The sequence below is a fragment of the Oreochromis aureus genome, linkage group 3 (assembly GCF_013358895.1).
Source record: "Oreochromis aureus strain Israel breed Guangdong linkage group 3, ZZ_aureus, whole genome shotgun sequence".
Classification (NCBI taxonomy): domain Eukaryota; kingdom Metazoa; phylum Chordata; class Actinopteri; order Cichliformes; family Cichlidae; genus Oreochromis; species Oreochromis aureus.
Genome location: NC_052944.1, coordinates 132,929,159 through 132,947,468, shown reverse-complemented (window position 1 = coordinate 132,947,468; position 18,310 = coordinate 132,929,159). Strand labels below are relative to the sequence as shown.

At 42.5% G+C, this 18,310-nt stretch overlaps 1 protein-coding gene and 1 long non-coding RNA gene across 2 annotated transcripts; one reads left to right on the top strand and one right to left on the bottom strand.

The window, feature by feature from the left end:
• Positions 1-2,469: 2,469 nt before the first annotated feature.
• On the top strand, positions 2,470-7,166 carry LOC120438119. The gene is made up of 7 exons (XM_039608562.1): positions 2,470-2,526; positions 3,161-3,380; positions 3,745-3,845; positions 5,810-5,998; positions 6,066-6,140; positions 6,253-6,342; positions 6,860-7,166. The coding sequence occupies exons 2-7, from the start codon at positions 3,161-3,163 to the stop codon at positions 6,893-6,895; spliced, it is 711 nt and encodes a 236-aa protein (XP_039464496.1). The 5' UTR covers positions 2,470-2,526; the 3' UTR covers positions 6,896-7,166.
• Positions 7,167-11,994: 4,828 nt separating this feature from the next.
• On the bottom strand, positions 11,995-12,791 carry LOC120438126. Its single transcript, XR_005611679.1, has 4 exons — positions 12,549-12,791; positions 12,371-12,430; positions 12,183-12,273; positions 11,995-12,016 (listed from the first exon to the last, which is right to left on the bottom strand). It is a non-coding gene; the product is annotated as an uncharacterized LOC120438126 (long non-coding RNA).
• Positions 12,792-18,310: the final 5,519 nt, after the last annotated feature.

Below are 18,310 nucleotides of genomic sequence, written 5' to 3'. Positions count from 1 at the left end.
TAAATGTTCCCACAAAGGCTCAGCCAACCACTGCTTTACTTTCTGAGCGTTGGCCTCAAGAGATTGCTCAGTGAGCACCTGAGTGTTTCTGGGACATCGGACACTAACTGGAACTTCAAGTCTGGTTCTGAAGCTGCACATGCAAAGACTGTTTCTGGTTGTAGAGACCTGGCTGTTCCAGGGATTGTAACCCCAGGGCCTCCCAGAGGCTGAGCTGCTGACCTCAGCTGAGAGCCTTGAAGGTAACTAAGTTTGCACCACTCGGGTGAGTCAGCTGCAACAGCCTCCGCAGAGAGCTCACGCAAGCTTACCCAGGCTGCTGAGGATTTTATGCTGCAGCCCAAAAGGCATCCTCAGCTGGCTGACAGCCACCCACAGCTTCAGCTGCCCCACCCAGGGGTCTCCACACCTGCTGGCCCTGCATCTGCTCCGACTGGGGGCTCCGGAGGGCCGCACCAGCCATCCATCTCTGTTGGGGCTCCTGTTTGAGAATGTAGGAGTGTAAACTTCAAATATCTGCTCGGTTTGTCAAGATATCACATATTTGCAAAAGCGCTTCGACGTTTTTGGAGACGTCTGTTACCCACCAGCTCGATAGCTGACCGGGAGGTCCAGGGTCACTAGAGCTGGCTAGAACAGTAAACTCTCAGCACATCGATTTAAACCCCCGATTTATTTGTTCCTGAGCAAATCGGTTTGGCTGAGGTTAAAGTTTTCACACAGCTGAATAAACATCAAACTGATTAAACAGAAGTGTGAGACGGTCAAGAGTTTACTCCAGTGTCCTGTTATATTTTAGACAGCAAGCAGCAGACGGCTGAGTTTATTAAACTCTACCGAGACAGCGGTGACACAAATCTGAGGCCAGACCATCACAGCCGCTCACTTCCGGCCTACCCGACCTTTGGAGGACCCGGCCCACGTAGACCTTGAAGGCTGGGTCCTCAGGAGGATGCAGCCTGTGAATTTGGACACACCATGACACATGATGTGTTTAAAGGAGCTCTACAGGTGAAGAGACTTATTAACGTTAACAGCATAATAAACTGTCCTGTCACTGAAGGCCCAACAAGGACGTGGTGCTGAATGCATCCAGACCCCTGCTGACTGTCTTTGCAGCGGGTCACAGGTACAGTGTCCATGTGACCCTGAGAGCAGGATACAGCCAGAGGTGAGTCAGCAGTTACAAACTAAATGCTGCTGACATGAATCAAACTGCTGGATAACCCACTGGTCATGAAAACGGCACCTTTCTGTTGGTTTTTAGCAAACACAATTTCACTCTATTGGCCCAAATTATCATTCAACATTTCAAGTTTTCCTGACTACAAATCCAGAGATTGTGACTCTGATGCTCAAAGACCAAGAGGGCACAGAAACCTGGAAATCATCTGTTTACCTGCAGGTAAGGTTGCTGCCAGAAGCCAGAGCAGAAATGACCCTGCAAACATCTGGTTATTTCATAAAAGTTCAGCTGAAATCATACTTGAGTCTCTTTTCATCTGCAGGTCAGCGTCCTGTTACATGTCTGTTATCTTTGTTCCTTCAGCACCAAGAACAGAAACCTTAATGAGGAGTGTCCCAGCTGAGGCCCGAGTCCCAGCAGCTGAGAGGCTGCTCACAGTTCGCTCACAGTTTATTGAAAGAGTGTCTGAACCTGTTTTAAACCAACGTCTGGATAAACTCCTGCAGCAGCGTGTTATCAATGATCAGGAGATGGAATCAGTCAGATCACAGCAGAGCAGATGAAGCACGAGACGTGATGGACACGAGGAAGTGAAGCCAGCTGATCGCTGCTCTGTGAGGAGGATCGATGCCTTTGCACAGAGCTGAACCTGGATGAAGACAGACTTGGAAAGAGTCTGTGGAGCTGTGACCATCAATCTCAAAGAGCACTGACAGAGTCACTGTGATCTTCAAGTGACGTGTTTTTAAACTGCACTTTAGTTCTGAAAGTGTCTCTCGTTAAAACCTGGACTCTGATTAGATGCTGAGCAGGACATTGGATGGACTGAAGCAGAGTCTGGGACCTCAGTAATTATTAGTGCACAAACCAGCAAATATGTGAAGCTCCATTAATGCTGAACCACATCTACAGGTTGAAGAGCAACAGCTCAGGTTATCTGGGACCAGCGTCAGTTTCCACCAATATAACTGGAGCTGTTTCTACCTGTAATGCTGGAATAACCTATTGAATCACATGATCAGTGTTTACTGAGGTTGAAACTCCTCTGTGCTTCTGCTTTGAACAGCTCGTTGTGCTTCTGCCTGTTTAAATAAAGTTTTGCTGCTTTCTTATGCTGCAGTTTGAATTCAGAGATCAGGAACTATAAATGAATGAACCCACAGAGGAGGCAGCTTTGTTGTGTGTTTGGTTACAGAGTCACTAAGAAACACACACAATCCCCGGCCTGGGTTACCATGGAGACAGTCAAACCTTCATTCACTTCCTGTTTCCACTGTTAGTCTGACTTCACTGGTTGGTCCCAGAGTGTCAGAGACTCGTCCTCAGACAGACGCACACAGGTGAGTCAGCACAGGTATTATAACCCTGCTGGTTTCTGATCTGATGAAACATCATCTCATTATTATTACTGAGTCTTGTTTTTATTTGGGAGCTTTATTAACACCAGATTTATCTTCATGTTATCTGTGGTCTTATGATAGATGATGGCAGCACAGTTTCACAGAAAGATGATACCATCAGTCAAATGTAAGGAAAAAGGAAATTATTGAAATGAAATGTTTATATTAAACATTAAAAAAGAGAAAAAGCTTTTTGTAAAATCTCTTCTTATTTAAAAACTAGCAGCTTTCATTGGCAGCAGGTGAGAAACACGTGGCTGTGTGAATAAAGGAGTTCAGCACATGTGCATCAGAGCACACAGCAGGGGTAACCTGGACATCTGTGAAGGTTATTAATGCACAACTATAGCTGCAGGTTTCAGAGCAGCACATGCTGCAGTCAGAACTGTTACCCAATGAAAAGATCTGCAGCTTTATGAAGCAGCTGAAAGATCAAACAGTCCAACATTTACAAAGTGCTGGTAGAGGTCCAGCTGAAGCAGTACAGATGTGCTGCTGTCCCACATTCAGTCCAAATGAACGAGCTGCAGATTTTAAAAATGAGATTACTGAGAATATTTGAATTGTGACTCAGATGGCAGATCCAGGCTCTCAGCCTCCAGCTGAAACTTCCAGTCCTCCCCCAGCCAGAAGCTCTGACGCTGGGCTGAGAGACTTTGATCCTTCCCTGGATCCAGAAGTCCAGGAGGGAGAAGGAGAACAGGACCTCCTTCCTGATCTGGAGAGGCCTGAGAGAAAGAAAGATGGAGCAGACAGAGCTTTGAACAAACCTCCTGAGCTTCACCTCCACAAAGGTGCAGACACTGATGCACAGATTCACATGTGACACCTGCAGCGTCCAGCTTGTGCCGCTGACATGATCTCCACTCTGATACAAGCCTCATTCACTCGCTCACACACGTTCATACAATCACCTTTTCCTCACAGTCACACACATGAATGTAATGAGGGGAACTCGGGTTCACTGTCATTCCTCAGGATCCTTTGATATGCAGCCTGGAGGCTCTGTGGATGAAACCAGCGACTGTCTGAACCACTCTGAAGTCTTCATGATGGACTTCATCCTGATTAGCACTACAATACTTGTTACAGGCCTTTTATATGGAAGAATATTCTTTTCCATTAAAGCTCTGAACATTCTCACTCTTTCTGGACCAGGTGTGACAGGTGAAGGACACCGGCGAATAGGAGGACAGAACCTGAGAGCCATTAGTCACATGACTCCAGCTGCTGCCGCCTCACCAACCACTGGCCCCTCGGTGAGTCTAGAGTTCCAGCAGTGACCACAGGAAGTGCACACGTGTGATCTAAAGCTACATGTGGGCCTGTGACGATCAGTCTTCTCACTGTGGTCGACGGGTTTGTGAGTCCCTGTGATGCTGGGTGATAGGTTTGTAGCTTGAACCTATTCGCTGGAACGTTGAAGACAATGTAATTACACAGCAAGCAAGACACGAGTAGGCAAGTTCTTTATGTTTCCGTGCACCGGAGAGAACTGGACAAACGCCGTTCCTTCGCTTGACCCCAGTTGCTCTCGTCCGCTCCCCCGTAACACTGCTCTTTTATTGTGGTTACATGAATATGCATAGGTTCATTAACATATGACATCTTACATAGGTATACATGTGAACAAAGAATACCTTGTCAGTGTGTGTGTGTGTGTGTGTGTGTGGGGTCAGAGTGTGACCCCATAAAGACTTCCCTAAACCTGCTGGTCTGGAAGTCCAGCAGTTCACATAAACAAAGGGCACTTAGACTAAAACAGATATAGCTACGTTTATCCTACCATAAAACAATAAGACAAGGCACGGCCTCTCCCATGCTCCCAAGATGTGGGTGTGCATTCCAGAAGACTCTGGAATGCACCTCTAAGCATATATGGTTAGATATTTTTAAGCATAAATGACAATCCACTATATAAACCTAACACTGGGAGTGTCCGCTGTCTGCTAGAGAAAAAGCCTTTGTGCACAACTTTCTTAAAGGCAAACGGCACCATGTTCACTGCAGCTGCAGCAAACGCAGCACAGAGTGAAAGTTGGACTGAGAATGTTGTGACTGTTTCATGAGAAAGAGCAGGAAACAACCATCACACAGCCAGACACAGTGCTGGGATTAGACTTTAGAGCCAAATGTAGGACAAAAGGTTTAATATGAAAGAGGAAAAGCCAACAACAGCCAGAGCATGAAGCTCAAAACTGTAGCAATCACCAAGAAAGCTGACAGGCCTGTGACACGTCAGAGACGCCGTTCAAATCATAAAGAAGTTGGTTTATTGGCAACATGTAAAAAACCAAAGTAATCAAGTCACCCTCCAGTTTAGAGCGAGTAGACCAACCAGGCACAGCAGCAGCTCTAGAATAAGCAACAGTTTGATGCATTACAAACAAGCTTTCATATCCACACATACATGTGGCTCACATGCTGTTTAAAAAGGGCTCAAAGACCCAACAGATACACAAAGTATAAAAATACTTTCATTCAGACAACAGTCAGCTGTGCGTGAGACAGAGAGCCGACTACAGTTAGTAACATGGACTCAGTTTGTTTCAGACACGACACAAAGTAACACAAAGACACAAAGAGCAGAAACATCAAAAAGGAGGCAGAGCAGCAGCAACTCTCCATGAGCTGTGAGGCTAACAGCCACCCACACTTCCTGTGATGCACAATGAAAACAACATTAACCTGAAGGATGATAACAACAGAAATAAGTCTAAGCTAACGTCACACAGCGCTGACTGTACAGGCCTCACACAGCTACGACCTGCATCCACAACACCTGATTCTACTGGACACAAACCAGTTAATGATATCTGAGCAATCCAGGGAAGGCTTCCAGGAACGTGAGCATCCACAGACAGCTCTACAACAGCATCAGTCAGCAACAATGTTACTAATCACTCACTCTTTCATCCTTTATAGTCAAGAAAAAAGTGCTGTGTTCACATTTGTTTCTGCTGAAATCCAGAGACTGAAAATGTTTTAAAGTTTGAATAAACTGACTGAACTTCTCACGAGTCCAACCGTGAGGAACACTTCCCCCCATGACACATCACAGGAGAACGTCTCAGTGGAGGGGGGACAGTAGCTCAGTTTAGGCAGTCACACTCAGAATCGATGCCTCCAGTCAGGGTCAAACGTGGTCCTCAGAAACCTGCAGATGTTTGGGCCAAGCTCTCACTGGTCTCTGCGTCTGTAGACTGAGCTGATGTTTCTCCAGGTGTCTGGTAAAAGGACGATGCTGCTGTCCAATGAGGCGAGGAGAGAAGTAGCCAAACAGGCGAGAGCCGCGAAGGAGGAACGGCGGGCAGCTCTGGATGCCCGACATAAATACCTGATGAGCAGGCTGGCAGACGCCGGCAGCCTGGAGGAGGCGGCGGTGGAAGACGCCATGGTCTCTGATGACAGAGTAAGTTCAGAGACGTGATCCTTCCTCAGAGTTGAACCTTTGAGTCATTCATGTCTGATTCTTCCAGTTCAGTCTGATCCATGAATTCTTTGCTGCAAACGGATCCAAGAAGCTGATTTTCTTCTATCAGGATGTCAAACAGGTAACTTTGATCACATTTAAATGACACATGAAGGTCTAACCGCTCTTCATGATCTGCTGTTTGTTGCACCGTACTTTGTATTCATATCTTTGAATATCTGCCTTTCTCCCAGAGTCTGTCCTCCCGTCAGTCTTCCTCTGTGGACGCATCAAACTCAGCTGTGGCTCAGAGGAAACTCTTCCTCACTACGGGGAACTCTGAGGTTGGCTTCAGCTTTTTATGCTTAGTTAATGTGAGAATCACAGAAAAATGTTGATATGAGTGGAAGGTTCTGCTGATAAAATAGCAACGAGCAGATTAATGAACAGCGAGGCAGACAGTTGGTTTCAGTAATGCCAGTTTATTAGAAACGAGGACTGTGGGGCTGCTGGAAGTCAGGACGGCCGTTCTCTGGAGAAACCTGACAGCTGAGGTGGAGAGCAGGATTTATCCACAGACGGCTTCTTCCAAGCAAATGTCCTGAACACACCTGAGCTGAGTGTTACACAGAAACTGTCTTAAAGCACGAGCCTGGATCAGACTGGAGGACTCAGAGCTCAGGTGTGTGACGTCACATTGATCCACCTCTCGGGGTTTTTGTGTTCTGATGTATCTGATTTCTCTTTAAGCTCCAAACAATCCCGAGCCTACGATTCATCATTGTCCTGTTCAGAGATGATGAGCCTGAGCGTGTTTGTGTTTCCATGGATCAAACTGTGCTGCTTTGTTTGGTTAACCAGGTGATTAAAGTCTCTGAGCAAACACTGGATGACTGACAGCTGCAGGCTGAACATCAGGAGGTCGAGAGGCCGAAGTCTGAGGAGCTCAAAGCTCCACAAACACTTATTCACAGAGAAAAGGACTACAAACATGGAGGAGCACAACTCCAAACATGAGCTAAAGGCTACATGCTAATAAAATTTCCCCATGATGTGGTTTTAACAGGATCATGAATGATGAAGTATTTAAAGTCAGTTCCAGCCTGAGTCAGTGCCGTGTTGGCAGCTCTGATATGCAGAAACTTTCAAACATGGGACAGGAATAAAAACACGCCTGTGACGTCAGAGTTTATGAATGATGACAAACTGTTTCTTGTTTTTAGAAACTTTGTTGATGCTTAAAATGATCAGGAAATAAAAGCTGAATAGATCCATCTCCAAAAGTTGATTCTGTTCATCTGGACGTAGCGTTTTGTGGGAGAAATGTTTCGTCACTTATCCAAGTGACTTCTTCAGTCTCAGCTGACTGCAGGTTTTCCTCATATCTTATAAACAGGCCCTGAGTAAATGTGGTTATCCCAACTGGACTTTTGTCAAAGCTGGAAAGACACCTAAAGAAAGCTCCAGCTGATCCAGGAGAGAAAGACAACCGCTGCTCAAGCGAAAACCTGTAGTGATCCCATATGTGTCGCATCGGAGCAGTTGAGATGCATTTTTCTAAACACCAGGTTTCCATGGCTTTTAAACCCCAAACACGCTGCGCCAAAAATTGGTCCACCCAAGGATCGGGTCCCCGACACAGAGTAACATTGGTCGTGTCCAAATTCATGGGCTGCATCCTCCTGAGGACCCGACCTTCGCGGTCTCACGTGGGCCGGGTCCTCAGGAGGAGGGGTAGAAGTAAACGGCTGTGGAATTGGACGGTCTAGCCTTCTGATTAACGTCACCGCTGTCTCGGTGGAGTTTAATAAACTCAGCCGTCTGCTCCTTGCTATCTAAAATATAACAGGACACTGGCGTAAATTCTCGACCATCTCACACTTCTGTTTAATCAGTTTTCAGTTTGATGTTTATTCAGCTGTGTGAAAACCACCCGGGGGATTAATAAAGTTTTATTTTATCTAATCTAATCTAATAACTTCAATCTCAGCCGAACCGATTTACTCACGAACAAATAAAACACTGAAAAAAGCCAAACAGTAAAATTTTTAGGTTGTCTATGTGACTTATATATTACGTTTAACCTGAGTAGCGAAAGTCCGCGGTGATCTGAACATGATGTGCTGGGAGTTGTGCCATTCTCGGCGGCTTCAGTGACCCTCGAGCTCTCGGCTAGCTATCGAGCTGGTGGGTAACAGACGTCTCCGAAGCACTTTTGCAAATATGCGATATCTTGATAAACAGAGCAGATATTTGAAGTTTACACAGCTACTTTCTCGCCTGAAAATGTGTTAAAAGTTTATTTTGTGACCCAGAAAGATTAGTATGAGTAATTTTAAAACTTAGTAGCGGCCGCCATTGTTGGAAACTGGAGTTTGGCTGGGCCGCACTATGAATTCTGGGATATGGTGGGCCACGAAGGACACACCCGACCCATCCTTCAAATTCGGGGAAAAGGAGGACGCATTTGTCGGCTGCATTCGGAGGAGTCTACAAATTTGGACAGCCTTCGTCGCGTCGCTGTGACATAATCGGCCTACAAATGCGGCCTCAGGAGGATGCAGCCCATGAATTTGGACACGACAACAGTGTACGCTGTTAAGTGCCAGGAGGATTGCCAGGATTTATACATCGGGGAAACCAAACAACCTCTAGCGAAGCGGATGGCACAACACAGAAGAGCTTCCTCATCAGGCCACACTGTAAAAAAAAAAACTGTCAAATTTACGGTAAAATACCGGCAGCTGTGGTTGCCAGGAATATACCGTGAAAAAAATGTGGAATCTGTAAAAGACAATACGGTATACTGCTTTTGTAACCCTAAATTTTAAGGTAGACAACGTATTATTTTACCAAAATCATGATAGAAAAAAACAAATATATTTGTCAATTATACAGCAATTTAATGTAAAAAATGCAACTTTCCATAGCTTTTTACGGATATTTGCAGTAAAAAAAAAGTTATAATACAATAATATTTACAGTAATTTGTTGTTAATTTAACAGTAATAGGATAGACCCTATTATTGTAAATAACTGTAAAAATAACAGAAATATGTTAAACCTTATTAAAACCTTTGACAGTAAAAAACACAGTGAAATTGTATAACAAATTACAGCATTTTATTTTGACCAGATACATTTTACGGTAAATTCCTGGCAACCACAGCTGCCGGTATTTTACCGCTAAAAATACAGTACAGTATGAGGAACATAAATGGTTTACTGTACATTTTACATTTGCAACTGCTAAATATAGAAAAATCTAAAGATGCTCATATATAACCAAGGTAGTGAATATTACTGATAAACAATGAGAAAATATGACATACCATTTGAAAACAGACTAAACATATCATTTCTCTATTCCTACAAAACAGCATAGATCTTGAGAATACAGCATGTGTCCATATATATGGCTGGTAATCCATGGAGGAATGAATAAACATGAAACAAAATATTACCTGCCCCTGACCTATCAACAGTAATGAGTCACTGGGTCCTGCCTTGGTGAAGGAAAGGACTCAGTGGAGTTTCTAATGCGCATGGTGTCGAAGATACAAGCTCTGCAGGAGTACTTCAATGTCCATCAGGAGTTCACTTTGGACTGGCAGGATCCCTCTGCAGCAAAAATGGACAAAGTTTGATCAGTGCTTGAGCAAAATGCACAGAAATGAACAAAACGTGCTGCCAAAAAACAGATCTAATGATAAATGATTTCTTAAGTGTAAAATATACAGTTCTTAAAGGATAGCTATTGTCAAAATGCAACCTGGGCTTTTTTTTTTTTTACTGTAAACGAGACAAACGTATATCTAAAAGCATAATTACGACAAACAAGCGCTTTTTGAGATTGACCGTGATTTTGTTTTGTGGTCAATAGCCAGTGAATGGGAATACTAGGGGCGGGCATAAATTTGAGCGCATCAAAATCGATACAGTAAAAAAAAAAACAGCCCAGGTTGCGCTTTTGGCAATAGTTATCCCTTAAATCTACTCAGGGCTCTAAACTAACTTTTGCCATGGGCACACCGCACGCCTAACTTTAAAAATTTAGGCGCACCGGCACAAAAGTTAGCGCGACTCAAATTTTTGAACCGCATCGCTTATCACTGCAGTTTTACATGTGCACCTTCTTTGGGGGAGGTCCATACAGACAATATTCATTTCTAAATTATTAACTAACAATCTTGTGCTTAAAGTGCTTTGTCAATATTGTAGAAAATGTTAAACTTAATCATCATCTTGGCTCCTCTGATGACCTGTTTGCTGCTGCCTGCTGCTGAAAGGCAGTGGGGAGAGGGGACACTTGGGCAGTGCATTTATTGCAGCATAAAGTGTGTTTTCTGGATACACTGCTGTTTTTTCAGCATTCAAAGATTGATGGCACCGTGTCAGAGCTGGCTATGAATTTCAGACGGATCAGGCTTTAACTTAACAAAAAAGTTATCAATAGTTCTTTTCATCTTTTCTTATTACCCACAGCTACATCCACTTCTGTCAGGCCTAGGCTGCTCACTAGGGCTGGGTATCATCACTGATTTCTATAATCCATTCGATTCAGGTTCTCAAAGTCCTGATTCGATTCAGTTTAGCCTCAGACAGTCAGAAATATTATAATTCTGATCATTTATCAGCAATGATACATGTGAGACTTCATCAGAGATGTGAACATCACAGCAGATGCCTTTGTGTCAAAGTAACTGAGAATAAAACACAGAAACATGAAGGAGATTTTCCTGTTCTGGTTTTTTATAGCAGATAACCTTAAAAATATTCTGCAATTTTGCATAATTTTAAGAAGTTTAAATTTCTTCAGTATTGAACAGCAGAAATTAGGCTTTCTTGTCCGAGGTCATTTAAGTGAAAAAAAGAAAAAGAAAAGAAAAAGACAGCGGCCGACAGCGCTGTAAACAACGGTAGACTGGTGGGTAATAAGCGAATGAATAATGCAGAAAACAGATTTGAGACGGGAAACTGTTCTTGAAGTACAGAGAGAGAGAGAGAGGGAGAGAGAGAGAGAGAGAGCTGTGCATGAAGTGTGATTTTTATCGTGGTGGAAGCAAAACAGCAAAAGTCAGAGGGAATTCATGACGACATTGATCAAATGTGAAGCGTAGTTTGCTGCTTCTTTTCCTGCTGGCTCGGCGAATTTTGGTTGGAGAGAGACAAAACCTGCAGCTCAGAATCAGCGCAAAAAGACGGAAACAGCGCGGACCCGAAGCATCAGAATCGCTAAGCTCCGACAGCGTGTCCGTGTTCGGGCCGTGGGGTGAGAAAGCCGAGAAAGACAAAGCTGATTCTGATGCGTCGGGTCCGCTCTGTGTTTACGTCTTTGTGTGGAATCCGTTAATGAATTGATATCGCTTTATTCAAGCTACTCACCTCTCTCTTCCACCTGCACTTTCCACTGGACCACGGCCAATCAGAGAGGTCTTGCCCCTGACTATCTCTGATTGGTTTAGTCCGCGATAGGGCATAATGTGTGTCTGTTGTTGACCACATGGAGAGTTGCAGGGATTTCTTTTTTTTTTTTTTTGTTACCTGAAAATATATTTTTTTAGTCGCACCACTGAAAAATTTGGTCGCACTCTAGAGCCCTGCTACTTATGTAAAAGTGATACATAGACAACGCAGCCCTAATCACAATCATAATTTGTTGGAAAACGTATTTAAGTTTCCTATTGATTTATCATAGAACTTGAAGTTAATGGCTGAATGCATGGTGATGAGACCTATCATTCAATTTACATTTTATAGCGTATGAAACTGCTCACCTGGACATGAACCTGAGCTCGGCTGATTAAGATTAGTGTCTCCTGTCCATCTTTCTTTAGCAAAACTTGAATAATACCACTGCTTACCTCTTATTGAATCTTTGGGTGCAGACTTAATTGAAGAGCCTCGTATAAACAGGCAGGGTGTGATGTTTAGGGAAACCAAAGAATACAGGCGCCATCATTTCTGCCAGAAGACTCATGGGGTGCAAGCTTTCATTGTGGACTGGCTAGATACCTTCTGCATTCAGAAAGAAAACAAGAAGGGCATACACCATAAACAATAATAACTGACAAAAATAATGAGACAAGAAATTAAAGTAACAAAATAAGTGCAAATCAAGTTTCCCTGTGTTGCAGTGTAGCTGAATGTTTTTCAACAATTTGATTTACGGTAAAACACATACTAAATATTTCCAGCCAAGGTTTGTTTCAATCTTCAGCATGTTTTTCCTGCCATTGTCTTGAAACTGTTTCATCTGTCCCTCTCATTTGATGCTGTTTACAAAAACAAAACAGCAATATTGTAAAGGGAAAAAGGAAAATGAATTTAATGGGAAAAAAAAGAAAAAAAGATTATGACCTGAAATCTCACCATTTCCTGAGAGTCACAGGTCCTTTGAGTATCCTTATGGTTTCTGCTCAAATTCAGTGTCTGAAAAGGGCAGGAACAAAATAAACCTTTTTAATCATAATAAAGACAAAATAAGATTTAGAGACAGACAACAAAGAAATGTGTAAAATATCTTCTTGAATCTGTTTACTTTACTAACCTTGAAAGAGACTCTTGGGTCTTAGCTGTGCCACCACCCTTAAACCTTAAAACACATGCATCAGAAAACCACTGCAACAGAATTTCAGATGTCCTTCACTGACATTTTTATTGTCTTGAACATATTTTGCCCTCCACACACTTGCTGCTAGTCAAATATATTGCTTTAAACAAATAAAGGCAAAACAAGCATCTAAAGCTTCTCCTGGCATTATGAAAAAAGAAAGCCAAAACTGCTTAAGCTCTACACTTAAGCTGCCAGGATGTCTACAAATTCCGAAGATGCTGTGGTCCAAGCAGCAATAAATGGCGCTAATATACGAGTTCAAAACTGTGTCCGTTAGCGAAGCCAACTTGAGTCTCCTGCATGAAAAAAAGAGCGGTTGGCACACAGCTCAGCAGCGCACTGCGCTATTGGTCATTTTCAGGTGACGTCATCCCGCAATGTAATGTCGCTCTTTGTTTCTTTAGGAGGTTCGAATTTGATCAGAAGTCACGTCTGCAGACTGCTGCAGCCACATCTTGCCTTGCTTCCCCTTTTTTTGGTGAAATGGTTCGCTCATACTGCACAATGTTGCTACCAGAATTTTTTTTTCTGTACACAGTTTACCAGCAGTTTAGCTACCAATCAACAGCGATCACACAAACTCAAAATTTAAGGCGGACCCACTTAAGGTGGTCTGATAATATGGCGTGAAACACAACAACATCAAGTTGTTTTAAAATAATAATTAAAAAGATTATTGAAATCAATTTTATTCACAACCATGAACTTTATTTTTAACATCTTCTTTTGCTGTTGATTTTTTTAATCAGAAGGTTAACAATGATATACTGCAGGCCTAACTTTTAATCTGTATATCAGTATCTGAATTTTAAAATAAAAAAAAAAAATACTATCAATTTTATTGTCTTTCACTGCTGATATTTGCTTTTTTTTTTTTTTTTTTTTAAATGGTATTTACTGGTTGTATTATTACGGTGGACCCTATTTTTTTAACATCTTGCTTCTGTGAAAATGAATGTTTTTGTTTGCTTAAAATCTACAGCTTTATACTGTGAATTCCAATGTGCACAACCCCAAAAGATGTAGTTTTACTCAAATAATACCGTAAAATCTAAGTTTTTCAGACATTTTCAACATTACAATATTTAATTGTAAAATGTATGCATGTTTATTTGTTTTCACAGACAATATTTATAATTTCAACATTTTATTACAGTAAAAAACAAAGTTTTATCCAGTCTCACAATTAACGGTTATTCAATCTATTTAATACAGTAAAAGGAAGTTTTTGGTTTTACGCTCCATTACCGTTGGAATTTGACGGTGTTTTGCTGTATATTTTACTGACATTTTTTACAGTGCAGGACTCTGCAGTCTATTTACACCTACAGGCCAGTGGACACTCTTTCAATGATGAGGATGTACACATCCTGGACAGGGAGGAACGCTGGTTTGAGCGCGGAGTCAAGGAGGCCATTTACGTGAAGAGGGAAAGACCATCTCTGAATCGAGGAGGGGGCCTAAGGGTACATCTGTCACCATCTTACAATGCTGTGATTGCAGCCATTCCCCAAATCTCTGTGAATGGGACTCATGGCCATTGATCAGTGTTCTTTGATCAGTGGGTTTTGGTCAGTGATTGTTGATCAATGGTCATGGGAATTTGCATAATTATGATTAAGGAACTGACCTCACAGCCCATTGTTCCTTCAGTGGGCTGGTTTCAGTCATTATGCAAATGTACTGTTTTTATAAGGTTTGGGGAAACCTGCAGTCAGCTGAGACTGAAGAAGTCACTTGGATGAGTGACGAAACGTTTCTCCCACAAAACGCTACGTCCAGATGAACAGATTCAACTTTTGGAGATCACACTGAGTCACAAAGAAATTGTTTTGGAGTATTTATGGTTCAGCTGATGAACTTGTTCAAATAAACCAGTAATTTACACAGAAACAGCACAAGTGAAACTTTTTGGGGGGACTTGCCACTAAGCCTGTCCTGGTACACCTGTAGACCCCAGCTTCTATGGACCGTGTGCTTAAGTTCTGTGCTGCTCTGATTTATTGCCCGTGCTGTCTTTCAGTTCAGCTTTGTCGAGCCTCTGGTAGGATTTTTGAACGTCAGACACCTTTTTTTACTTGACCTGTGTAAAAACAAATCAGTAAACACATTAAGCTGAAGTAAGATGCAGAATTTGAAAAAATGGGGCATAAAAAATGTTGCTGCTTTCTGGGAAGTGCTTCTAAGAAGACCCAATGGAGAAAGTGAAGAGAAAAATCAAAGATTAAGAAGAAGAAAATGGCAGAGGCAGTTTCTCTTGGACTGCCTGCAGATGGGGCAAGACTCTAGAAGCAGGATGATTGGAGCAAATGTAAAGAGGCCATATGATAAACCAGGAGATGAATACTCTGGTATTCTGGGGATAGTGGGAAGGAGAGGGAGAGATGCCAGTAAATTGTTTCAAGGATGAATTTCAGAGAATCAGAGCTAAGAAACCAAAGCAAGTGGGGAACTACAAACATGTGGACAGACTCATAATTAGGCCAAAGACACATTAAAGGAATTATTACAGGTTTAGAAACAGGGTTGGATATGAAGGAGCTTAGCATGAATTTGCATTGAGGAAAAAATATCAACGAGCATCAGAGGTGAGGAAACAGAAAACTAAAAGGATGTACTGGCAGGAATACTGCAGTACTTTAGGAAGAACTACACCAATTCAGAATGTGTGGAGTACAGTTAAGAACATGAATGCAGACAGGAAACAACAGCAGTGTTTGTAAAGTAAATTCAGACTCCTTCATTAAATGCAGCTGGTTGAGTTGGAAACAATGGAGAATGATTCTGTTAAGTTGTTTATTCTCTATAGAAATGGATCAGAAGGAGTACATGCAGAGCTGGACGTGGGCTGTATATACATGCATGTGTCTGTGTTGTCTGTGAGCAGAGAAAACAAAGCGCTTTGATTCTCCCACAATGAGTGAAATATAAATGTAGTTTACATAATACCTGTTACACAGTTACAATAAATAATGATACTGTTAAATTCAACAACAACTCCTCTCGACACACATTAACAGGCCGTGCAATAAACTAATAACCACAAAGGTCCTGACAGGTAATAAACCTGTTATTACTTACAGTGTCTTCATAAACGCACTGATGGAAATGTCCAGTGTATCATAAGCCGGCCAGTCCTGTTACTGCAGTTAACTTCTTCACCATAAAGTGTCACCATCAGGCTTCAACAGCAGTTCACAGCATTAATAGTATTAATGAGCTACAGGTAGTATGGATGGGAAAATGTAGAGATGCTGGGCAAACAATCTGATCTAATCCACAGTGGGAATAATTGAAGTGATGACGGCAGAGAGAACAAAACTGAATCATATTGAAATGTTAAATCAGGAAAATCCTGGAGAGGAGGATAGTTCTAATGTTCAGTTTGTAATGTTTGAATTCAAAGCAGCTCTTAAATGCATAAAAATGACTTCACCTGGGAAGGATCAGGTGTGTTACATCATGATGAAGCAGTTAGAGGATGCTCTGCTGCTCTTCTGTAATAGAATATATCAGGAAGCTGGAAAGAACTGTGAAAGCAGGGAAAGACTAAAACCACAGGTTATAGGCCTACAGCTCTAACATCTCATCCAGGGAAAGTCATGGAAAGAGTGACAGTGGACAGACTGATGTATGTGACTGAAAGAAGGCAGCTGTTTGCACCTTCTCAGCAGGGGGAGGAACACCATGGACCCAGGAGTCAGTTAGAGTCAGAGATAAGGAAAGCTCAGTGCATTAGGAGATGAGGTGTGGTTTGTATCAGCCAACTTAAATGATGGAAATGAATGAGTTGTTCCTGGTTAATATTCTGTGTTTGCTAACAGTATTACAGACCCAGGCCTAATCTGTCATCTGTTAACACGTCCAACATCTCCTCATTCATTGGTCGATAATCCACTAACATGTTTTAATGCACAAGTTCATGTGATTTCTGTGTGCTGATAACATCCAGTCTGTTCTGTATGGACATAAAATCACTCAATGAAACCAGACGAGGTCATTTCTGGAGAAGTTGTGGTGGGATTGTTGCTCCTGTCGGACTCGTCTGTGTCGCTGCTGCTGATACAAAGTTGGAGGTAAACAGGTCGGCTAAAAAAGCTGAAGGGAGATGGCTCATAAACAAGTGACTGCCACTTTATTAGGTCACAGATGTACTGTACCTGAGACAGTGGCCACTGTGTACCTAATAAAGTGTCAGCCATGTTAAATGTGTTTCCAAGAGGAGAAAACCAGCTGGCAGCAAAGGCAGGGAGGTGTCCTTTCAGCTAAACAGGAGAGGAATATAAAGATGATGAAGGCCACAGTTTGAATCAGTCATATTTCATTCAATACAGTGATGTACTGATCCAGGATCAGTCCAATCATCAGCAGTTTGATGCACAGATGGATTGAAGTGTATCTGTGAAAATGTTGGACTGTTCCTTTATCAGTGTGTAACAGTGTGTGTGTGAGAGCCATGTAATGTCCATGTGTGCATGCTGACTGTGCTGCTCTGACCCCTCCTCCTTTCAGGGTGGAGCCTGCTGGAGTCCGATGGTTGAGACCAGGTCTGAGGAAGTGTAAGTGTGTTTTTAATGGGATTCATGAAAACAAAGCAGCACACATTCAACCATCTTCATCATGTCAGGAGTCATCATCAAAGTGTCAATCAATGAACAGATGATGGATCAATAACTGCAGCTGGATTGTGTTTGTTCTCTCCATCAGATTCCTGTCAACTCACAATCGACACAAACACAGTGAACACAAAGCTCCAACTGTCTGACAACAACAGGAAGATGACATGTGTGAAGGAGGTTCAGTCATATCCTGATCATCCAGACAGATTTGATGTTTGTGAACAGCTCCTGTGTAGAAATGGTCTGACTGGTCGCTGTTACTGGGAGGTCGAGTGGAGAGGAGACGTTTATATATCAGTGAGTTACAGAAGAATCAGAAGGAAAGGAGACAGTGATGACTGTGTGTTTGGACACAATGATCAGTCCTGGAGTCTGAACTGTTGTGATGATGGTCCTCGTTGTGTCTGGCACAATAAGAGACAAACACTCATCTCCTCCTCCTCCTCCTCCTCTGTCTCTAACAGAGCAGCAGTGTATGTGGACTGTCCTGCTGGCACTCTGTCCTTCTACAGAGTCTCCTCTGACACTCTGATCCACCTCCACACCTTCAACACCACATTCACTCAAACTCTTTATCCTGGGTTTAGACTCTGGTATCCTGGTTCCTCAGTGTCCCTGTGCTGAGTGTGAAGAGTGTCTCCTGTTAGAGAAACACTCTGACTGTTGAACAGATAGTTCAGTCTGTACATGTCTGTCTCTTTCACTCACAAACACGTTTTCAGATTCATGGATTCAATCAGTTGATGTTTGAAACTCTTCTAAATGATTCCTTGTAAACTTCTTCCTCTTCAGTCACAAACAAACAGGAAGTGATGTCACATGTGTTCCTGTCCACACAGCAGAATGAGTCTATTGCTGACAGTGATGTACAAACAGAGTGAGCATTTCTGAGGCCAAAATAAACTGAGTAGTTCACTGAATGAACACTGTGAGCTCAGTTCCTTCATCATTAGTATGGATTATATATGTATATGTATTATATTAGTATCATATATATCAGCTGCTGCTGGTTTCAGTCATTGTGCAAATGTGCTGTTTGTAAGGTTGTAAAGCTGCAGTCAGCTGAGACTGAAGAAG